The sequence below is a fragment of the Chelon labrosus genome, assembly GCF_963514085.1.
Source record: "Chelon labrosus genome assembly, chromosome: 21".
Taxonomy (NCBI): domain Eukaryota; kingdom Metazoa; phylum Chordata; class Actinopteri; order Mugiliformes; family Mugilidae; genus Chelon; species Chelon labrosus.
Genome location: NC_140354.1, coordinates 15,951,023 through 15,961,227, shown reverse-complemented (window position 1 = coordinate 15,961,227; position 10,205 = coordinate 15,951,023). Strand labels below are relative to the sequence as shown.

The window sequence follows — 10,205 nt, the reverse complement described above, 5'->3', positions numbered from 1 at the left end:
ACGTCCACGAACTTTCAGCAGCCCGTGGCTAAATTAACGCGTAATGACTCACTGACATCTACTTAATGCGGGACTTTTCCCTCTCTGTCCGCTTGTCTGTGCCGCACATACTTGGCCAGTGATGCGTCCCGGCAGAATGTTGTCCTTGGCAGCGCGCAGAGCTTCATCCACACACACAGATGCTCCTGCGCGCTCCGGACGCCCACTCTCGCCTACTGCTCTGCCAAGCGGCGTGGCATCTTGAGACGCCCCCGGCATTCCTGAAGCCGCTGTCACTTCCCCCCGTCGTGTGCAATCTTTCAATTACACTGACACCTCAAATATGTCTCAAGACGCTTGAGAGGCACCGACAGGCTGCCGGTTACCTTCCTGTTGACCCCTTATATTTCAGGTCGAGTTTCAATACGAAACGGTGCTTTTTTGATCTACTTCCTGTTACCTGCGAGCGAGGGCAGCTGATAACAAGGTTGCACTTTGCTCCGTTCGTGTGTGGCAGGTTAGTCTAAAGTTACACAATAACTAAAGAGGAACTTCCTCCACCCTCAGGAAGCTCAGGGGCCTTGATCGATACAACACACGCAGGGATTGAAGCCGTTTGCTTTACCTGGGCGGGGGTTCCCAGAAATCCTCCCCTGTGACGAAACACTCACCAACATGCCCATATATGGACAAGCCCGTGCGTAATTAGGAAAGGCCTACGTACGCACTTCACGTTCCGTGCGTAAAAAACACAGAAACCAGAATCTGCTTGTGTAAGGGGTTCTCTCTGGGTGATAAAATAACTGATATGTTTATAAAGGAAATGTAACACCAACACCCCCCTCCGTTTCCTGTTGTTTATACGTATATGTTGAATGTGATTTTGTGTATCAAACATTTATATGGTTGAAAAAAAAAAAACAGACACCACAATTTCCTTTTCATTTTAAAGACACTTTACTTAATTAAATATACATCACAAATAAAAAAAAAAAGACACTGTAAACATGGACGTCATCAGTTTGTCTGGGTCAACCGGACAAACGAAATAATTTACACATTGAATAAATGCAGCATTGCATGACAATATTAAAAAAAAAAAAAAAAAAAAAAAAAGTACAAAGAAATACTATAATCATTCCCATTTTCTACCATTAGTAAATCTGACTCTATGGGCCTCGCCCAGTGCGTCGCTCAGTGTCTGCTCAGTCTGGATGCTGCCCAGGTTTCTAGGGTTGAATGGTCCTGTGTGGGGTGTCCAGCATCCGGAAGTACCATTTCAAATCAGTCTTTTCACCCTAAGTAGCCTAACAGAGTTGTCTACACATAGCCCTCGGCCTTGCTGACAACACATCAGCTGGTATTCCAGTGCTGCGCATGCAGAACTCCAGTGTTATTACTTTTCAGTCATTTAGTAGTCTCCGTTTCCTAAAACGCCTCCATCTTGCTTGTAAGCATCAGCTGACAGCCGCTGCTCACGTGTGTCAGGACCTTCTGTTTGAGCTGGGCGACTTGGTCCCGCAGCACCGACGCCGTGTTGGAGAGCCCCGCGTTGTCGTTCTTCAAGACCTTCACCTTCTCCTCCAGCCGGGCGATGCGCTCCAGCTTGCGCCTCCTGCATTTGGTGGCGGCTAGCCGGTTCCTCAGCCTCTTGCGCTCAGCCTTGATCTTCTCCTGGGTCTCCAAGTCGATGGGAGACATCGGGGGCGAGCAGTCGCTGCTGAGGAGGTCAGGTACGGTCTGGGGTTCCTCTTTTAGAGCGAGGAGCCGCTGAGGATGGAGCCCGGCGCCGGGGAGAGTGTGCTGGAAGGGGTGCGTGCCGTGCGTGGAGTTCTGCGGGTGGCTCTGCTGGTGTGGCGGCAAGTAGCTGATAGTGGCTGTGGGGTAGCTGGATGCGGAAGAGAGGTTCGTGTTCGGGCAGTAGGCGTTCAGTGTCGTGTAGATTGGAGGCTCGGGCTGCAAGACAGAGCCGAAGACACTAGAGGCCGCCGCCGAACACGTCGTAACTCCACCGGCTCCGATGGACACGTTAGGAGGGGGCATCTGGTTCATCTTATGGAGCTCGTCCAGTGCCTTCACAAAGCCCTCAGCGAACCCCTCCTGCTCATCGGTGATGCCCCGGTTGTAGAAGTACTGACCGGGGGTGGGAGTGGTAATCACACCGTTACCGTTTTGAATGATGAGCCTCTCTAGCTCTGGGGATGCGAGCTTCAGGGATCCCACGTCTTGCTGCCCCCCTTGGTATGGGTCAGTCTCGGCTCTCAGCTGGGATTTCAGGTTGCGATACGGCTCTGTCAAGTTCAAATTCATATTCTGCTTTAGCAGTTTGTAGTCGTGCATTGCTGCATCTGAGTGGCCGTAAGGCAGAAAAGAGTCGTCATGATAAAAAGGCTGTTCCATCTTTGTAGACATAAAGTCGTAGGAAAAAGTAAGCTTACCAGCTGCTTATAGAAACACAGTCTCTGGGTAATCAACAAAAGTCAGTGTCAGCAGAGAACATGCATCAATTCAGGCAACTCGTCGCCTCTGCCAACAGTGTCCCAGAAGTGGAATTAAAAAATAAATAAATCACTCGAGTCAAGAGAGTGAAAGTCCAACAAACGCTGTCTTCAGTTGAGTGTCAGCAGCTAAAAGTCTCTTCCAGGCTCTGGTTGCTGTTTATCTTTACACTCCTGTTAGGTGAAAGTTGTATCTCGCAATTCCTGGTGATCGAAGTGTTTGGTCCTGGTGCTTGTTGAGGTGTGTTCAGCCGGATCGGTGTGTTCCTTTATAAAGAGTGAGTGGGCGTCTACACTGTGCCAGAACGGCGTCGCTCCGCTATTGGCCGCAGCTCCGTCTCCACGCCCTGCCAGTGGTGCGTCAAGTGACGCTAATGCCGGGAAAGAGGCGACTGTAAACAAGCCTGTAGGCAAGAGAGCCGCACGGAGGAGAGATCGCAGCGGAGACCTGTGTCAGAAATAGAAAAACCCACTGAATTTACGCACGGATCTGCGCGCGTACGCTCCGAATAAGTGGTTGTTTGATAAGAGACGAGGTCAATCTGACAGATTAAATATTTAATCGCGCGTTCATTCATTCATTTTCTCCTTCGTGTGTCGCTGGGGTTGAACAGAATCGGACGGTTTAGGGTTATTTAATGTAGGATTTAATGAAATGTCACGTCAGTTAATGCGCAAAATCATCCTTTACATTTAAAATACACATAAAACAAAACGACCACTGTGCTGTTTATTGTCAGCCATCCTGTGGAGGAAGTCTTAAGGCCTTATATGGGCAGAGTGACGCAGTAGTTCCTCTTCAGGACAACCGGGAAGCCACGCCCACCCAGGCCTCATTCCAGCAGCATTCCTGCTGTTGTGTAAACCCAATCCATGTGCGAGGTAGTTAGGGACTTTCTGCCTCAGCAGGGGAGAAGGAGTAGATTTATCTAGAAGACATCCATCAGTATTTAAAACCATTTGACCTAGAAGTTGATAAGATAGACATCAGCTAGTGATTTATATTTCTTGACTGGTGACACTCCCTGCCCAGGCATGTTCTTAAGAGTCAATTTTATCATTGTGGCCTATATTTAACAGGTTAATGATTTATTTTATCTGGTGTTTTTATGTCTTTTGGTTTTATTTTGTAGTTGTATATGAATAGGATTTTTAATATACTATTAATTCACTTGTTTCATTTGAAGTACACATGAATTTATTTTTATGACTGACTGCTTCCGTCCTAAAAGTGACATTTTGACGCCTCCGATCAGTTTCATTTCAAATCCTTCCTCTTGCCGTAACCTGACACAACTACGAGCTAATGCTAATGTTGCATGATCTGTCCTGCTTTGATTTGTGTGTCAAAAAACCAGAGCTGGAAGACTCTTGTTTGGTAATTTAACCTTTTCGCGTCGTAACAAAAATGACCTTCCATTCTGCCGTGGAGGAACATGTGCCCAGTTAAATGTGATTTCTCAATAGTGCACCTGTCTCGGCTGCAGAGAACAAACCTTTATCTAGTGTTTGTACTTCTTCCAACGCCTACACAAACACGCACCTTTAACAGCGTGTCCCGTACCTCTCCACAGACAAAAAACAAGTCAGGTAGGATGCTTTGATAATTCCTCCATCTACACCGGAGGGATGAATCTCTGATTATGTTCGACAGACGTTTATACAAGGAAACACGTCAGAAGCAGCCGTCGTTTTTAGATGTGCAGCAGAGCAAAGATAAGGTCGGAGTAGATTCAGAGCAGAACAATATAATGTACACATCTTTATTTAACAGAGCTGATGAGCGGTCCAATGAACCTCCACATATTAAATGATCACACCACCCACGGCGTTCCAGATGTGTTCTCATGTAGAGGTGATAAAATAGATGTTACTTGACAAAAGGCAGATCCTGTTTGCATTTGTTCTACTTGGCCATGGGACAGTTCAGTGTTTGAACCATTTATCCATTGCGATTAGCTAACAGCTTCTGTTTATTCACCGCTCATGGGAAACTTTTGCACGTGTCATTAGTTTTAAATAATCATTCCAACAATTTGCCGCCAGGTTCAACATAAAACAGCTTTACCAGTTTTTGCAAATTTACTCAGGAACAGCATCAGAGCATTTTGTACTCCTCTCTAGTTTATGCTCCTGCTGAAGTTTAGGAAAATTAGGTCATCTGAGACTAGACAGCAGTGTTAATCTAACATTAAAAGCCCCACCTTCAATTATAGTCACGTTTCTGCACAGCACTCCAGGAACTTTTAGTCCCAGGAACTTTTAGTCCCAGGAATTTTTCTCAAGGAAGTAAAAGATTCTTTAGATTGTTGTTTGTCATTTCCGAGTCCAGCAGATGACAGTAATAAAGAAGACTAAATAACAAAGTTAATACTGTATAAAAAAGCACCATCTTTGATTTGGTAACGCTCACATTTTCATCTACATAACAGCCACTTTTCCACCCACCGTACATTTTAGTCCCAGGAACTTTTATTAGGGAAGTAAACGATTCTTTAGACTGTTATTTGTCATTTGTTGAGTCCAGCAGATGACAGTAATAAAGAAGATTAGACAACAATGTTGTCTAACATTAAAAGCCCCACCTTAATTTATAGTCACGTTTCTGCGCAGAGTTCCTGGAACTTGTAGTCCCAGGATCTTTTATCAAGGAAGTCAAAGGTTAATACTGTATGAAAAGCACCATCTTTGATTTGGTAACGCTCACATTTTCATCTACATAACAGCCACTTTTCCACCCACAGCACCTTTTAGTCCCAGGAACTTTTATGAAGGAAGTAAACGGTTCTTTAGACTGTTGTTTGTCCTTTTTGAGTCCAGCAGATGACAGTAATAAAGAAGACTAGACAAAAAAGTTAACACATTACAGGCACTTTTCCACCCACAGCACCTTTTAGTCCCAGGAACTTTTATCAAGGAAGTAAACGGTTCTTTAGACTGTTGAGTCCAGCAGATGACAGTAATAAAGAAGACTAGACAACAAAAGTTAATACTGTATAAAAAAGCACCATCTTTATTTGGTAACACTCACATTTTCAGCCGCATAACAGCCACTTTTCCACCCACCGTACATTTTAGTCCCAGGAACTTTTATCAGGGAAGTAAACGGTTCTTTAGACTGTTATTTGTCGTTTTTTGAGTCCAGCAGATGACAGTAATTAAGAAGATTAGACAACAATGTTGTCTAACATTAAAAGCCCCACCTTTATTTATAGTCACGTTTCTGCGCAGAGTTCCTGGAACTTGTAGTCCCAGGAACTTTTATCAAGGAAGTCAAAGGTTAATACTGTATGAAAAGCACCATCTTTGATTTGGTAACGCTCACATTTTCATCTACATAACAGCCACTTTTCCACCCACAGTACCTTTTAGTCCCAGGAACTTTTATCAAGGAAGTAAACGGTTCTTTAGACTGTTGAGTCCAGCAGATGACAGTAATAAAGAAGACTAGACAACAAAGTTAATACTGTATAAAAAGCCCCATCTTTGATTTGGTAACGCTCACATTTCCTTCTACATAACAGCCACTTTTCCACCCACAGTACCTTTTAGTCCCAGGAACTTTTATCAAGGAAGTAAACGGTTCTTTAGACTGTTGAGTCCAGCAGATGACAGTAATAAAGAAGACTAGACAACAAAGTTAATACTGTATAAAAAGCCCCATCTTTGATTTGGTAATGCTCACATTTTCATCTACATAACAGCCACTTTTCCACCCACAGTACCTTTTAGTCCCAGGAACTTTTATCAAGTAAGTAAACGGTTCTTTAGACTGTTGTTTGTCCTTTTTGAGTCCAGCAGATGACAGTAATAAAGAAGACGAGACAACAAAGTTAACACATTACGAGCACTTTTTCACCCACAGCATTGTTTAGTCCCAGGAACTTTTTTTTCAAATACTTAAAAGGTTCCCTCTGACCAAACAAAGATATTACCAGCAACAATCAGCATGACGGAGATTCATGTTTTGCGATGGATTGCTTTGTCATTGAAGCAGAAAAAGCAACAGAAGCGCTGGTTTTGAAGTTAGCGAAGAGATTTTAGCTGCAAGTTCCACCTCCAAAGTTCTTGTGCTTTTGAAGAGCACTGCCACTTGAGTAGAGACTTTTTGGAGTGGTAACTAGCAACTATGTACCTTCCTTTCAAGGAGAAAGTTCCTACAGCCTAAATATGTCAAATGTCAGTTAGTTCATGTCTTGAGCTCGTACTGGAGAAGGAGGCCTGAACAAGCTTTCAACAAGTTTCCCTCTGGCTGTGAATTGTGGCAACTTTCTCTGTAACAACATGTACTCATTGTAAAATGCACATACGTAGGTATTTGCTCATACCCTGTTATCATGTTTAGGCCCAAAGGGGGAAACAGGACACAGGCGACTATTTTTAATCCCTCTCGCAGGTAATTCTCTGGAATTCAGATCGACTATTTTGATTCTATGCCTTTTTGTCAGTAGCCATGGGAATATGGACAAACAGAGGAAAACAACAGTTCCTGGCAGTGGTAAGCCCTCCAGTTTGCCACCTCCCTTATAAATTCTATTCTGTGTGCAGCTGCCTGTTTCTGATGCTGGCCTGTTCTGCTCTGCGCCGCTTGGGTTTTGGTTTTATGCAGCGCTGCGGTTCGAGGTTGACCACAGTCCCAGTGACATTTTGGCACAGAGCAACAGCGCAGGTTCCAGGGCGGTGAGTGTTTACGGGAACACTCGTGAGATGGCACCGTGCCATCCTGACAAACGTTAGTCGAAAGCACCCGCGTTGGCCGACCGGTGGGAGTGACGAATGTGTGAACGTTGAGACAGACGTACGCCCGTGTTTAATACTCGTTTTTTGCCCCGAACAATCCTTATTAATCACCCCATCACCATAAACAGTAGAGCTGCGACTTCTGGGTTGATTTAGCTCCAAACAATGACGCGGCTATTAGTTCAACTCTTCAGTTGTCAGGTTTCAGCTTTGGTGAAATAAGTGTCCGACGTGGCTTCGTCACGTCTCGCTTAGTCACATCTCTGTTTAGTCTGTTTAGATTTAGAGTTGTTCTGTGTACTCAAAATTCCTTTCTCTGACTTCTCCTTTTTTTTTTCTTTCTTTCTACAGACGTTTCTGCTGATAGCCAAGACTTGTTCTGTATGTTATATATTTGTGCATATTTTTCTGGGCAAACTTTCAAACAGCTCCGGGGCAGGACGAGCTGCTTGGCAACAGACTCAGGCTTTTAAACAGTCCGGATCACGTGGACGAGAGCCAAAACCAACTGAGTGTTACCTGCCCTGGGTGGAAGGAAGCTGTTTACCGTAAGATTAAGAAACGTGTGAGTCTCTGAGCGTGTGTTGGTGTTGGTGTGTGTGTGCATAAGCACGTATATCACTTAGGGTGGAGTATGAGTGTGAACATCTGCATGAAGGGAGGAGATAACTGAGATAAACATTTTCTCCGTGGAAGTTTCTATTCACCGACTCCCACGTCTTCCTTTTGGCTTCTTTTAACCCCGTGATAAACACTGTTTACTACTAGAATAAGTAAAAAAATCATTTGTCATGCGTTAGTGCCCAAACAAAAGGTACGAAGCTCTTGTTGTCCCTTCTCACCAGGGGGAAAATCCCCTTAATTTCTTCACCCTATCTTTTAACAAAGCAGCCTTTCACAGGAAGGTGCTCATGACGAGGATTGAGTTCTCCTCACCTCCTCCTCTCAAACTGCCCCATTGTGCCTCGCCACCTCTGCACAGCCCTCCTTTTGTCAGCGAGCTAACTCGTCGCCTGCTTCTCCGCAAACACAAGCGAGCGCCCTTTTCAGTTGGCGGGATGGCTCGGCGTCCGTGACTCACAGCGTCCGGGGGCAGCCGGGGCCGATCAGAGGTCAAAGCCCAAGAGTCTTTCCTCTGACCTTCACGACTCCTTCAAACACCCACTCAGCAAAAAAAAAAAAAAAAAAAAAAAAGGGGGACAGTGAGAGCAGGCGAGGCGGGCAAGGCGAAAGAGAAAGACACGCTCAGTCAGATGAGGTTTGTTTGTGAAATGCCCTCTTGACGAAGCGGCTGACTCCATCATTTGGACATAATGGGGCCTCTCATCCACAGCGTTGCAGTCCTCCCTCTGTGACTGTGGTCACTATTATTGCCGGGTCTATTAATAGAGCGATCCATCATCATTTACATCAGCATCATCAAGCTCGTCAACATCACATGACGGTCTTTGACTCCGCTCCGCTCCCGTCAATCCCAAATGTGTGTTGATCTGATAACACTCCAGCTCCAGCCTCGGCCAAACTCCACGCGCCGTTAATCTGAAGGCTAAAGTTCACGAGCTTTTCAAATCGGGAGATGGCTGATTGACTCTGAACCTGACATGCATCACTGTGTCTTAACCGTGCGTGACAGCGTCTGTATGATGTTTGAAGGTCTTCAAATCTTTTACTCCGCTCAAGCTCTCAAGACTGATTTTATGTTTGTTGGAAAGACTTTTAGAGGAATTATCCCGGAAAATTTGATTATGTTATGAGTGTGCTTGACAGGGTTTATTTTTAGCTACGTTAGCGGTGCGTTCCTGGCAACGTCAGAACGGTTTAGCTTGTTGATCGGTAAGGACTAAAATATATCTTGGCTGCGTTCGGTGCTAATGAGCAATGCTAGCACACCAGGCTAAGACGGTGAACGTGTTAAACACTCCGCCGAGTAAATGTCATAATATTAGCCTCGTCACCGTTAGCGTGTTAGCGGGCTGTTGTGATTTGTTTACACAGAGCATTGTTGCACGGCTGAAGACTCCTTAACCCCCATTTAGACTTAATTCTCTTCAAAGTGTAATTTCACATCACCTGTGCTTTTCATTGACGTTAATCCTGTCTGGAGTTCATGTGAGGATAATCTTTCACTTGAGTCGTAATTACAGCTGCAATTACCGACAGGTTTTTGTGTGCGTGTGTGTGTGAAATCAGCCCACATGTACTTCTGCATGGATCTTTGAGGCGCAGTTTTTTTCTCCATTAAGGGCTGTGATTTGTTCCATTTTATCGGTTAAGTGTGATTTTGTCTTCTGGGTGAGAACGGAAAATTGAAGTTAAATATGTTCTCGCTAATCTGATCTATGCATGTAGACCTATTTAAGAAAAATAAATAAAAGCCATCTGAAGATAAAAAAAAAAAAAAAGAAAAGCTAATCGGATGTTGGCACAATCAGAAGGCATTTAACTTTTCTGGCGAACATTGAGCATCTGACGGCGAATAATCGTGATAAAGGACGGCATATTCGTGTGCACGTCCTCCCAGTCCAACTGCATCTGCGTGAGAAATACAAACCGTCTCTGATCTCTCCTAATCCAAGATGATCAGTTGGTCTTCAGTTTATTAATTCTAGGTGATCATGTCTTTATTACGCTGTTATTAGACTCTCTTTTGCTTTGTCCATGTCCATTTTCATTAATTCATCATTCAATGGACGTGTGAGCCTATCCCAGCTGTCATCGGACGAGAGTCAGGGTACACCCTGGACAGGTCTCCAGTCTATCACAGGGCTAACACAGAGAGACAGACAACCATTCACACTCACAACTACGGCCAGTTTAGAATCACCAATTAACCTAACCAGCATGTCTTTGGACGGTGGGAGGAAGCTAGAGTACCTGGAGAGAAACAGGGACACAGGGAGAACATGCAAACTTCACACAGAAAGGCCCCAGTCGGCCAATAGTTTCGAACCCGGAGGCATCAATGCTACCCACCACGCCCCCATGTCC

General features: G+C 44.8%; 1 protein-coding gene across 1 annotated transcript; it reads right to left on the bottom strand.

Annotated features, from left to right (window-relative positions):
* Positions 1-909: 909 nt before the first annotated feature.
* On the bottom strand, positions 910-3,024 carry junbb (JunB proto-oncogene, AP-1 transcription factor subunit b). Its single transcript, XM_084571173.1, has one exon. It carries the CDS (start codon positions 2,389-2,391, stop codon positions 1,408-1,410), a length of 984 nt encoding a protein of 327 aa, XP_084427299.1. The 5' UTR covers positions 2,392-3,024; the 3' UTR covers positions 910-1,407.
* Between the last annotated feature and the right edge of the window lie 7,181 nt (positions 3,025-10,205).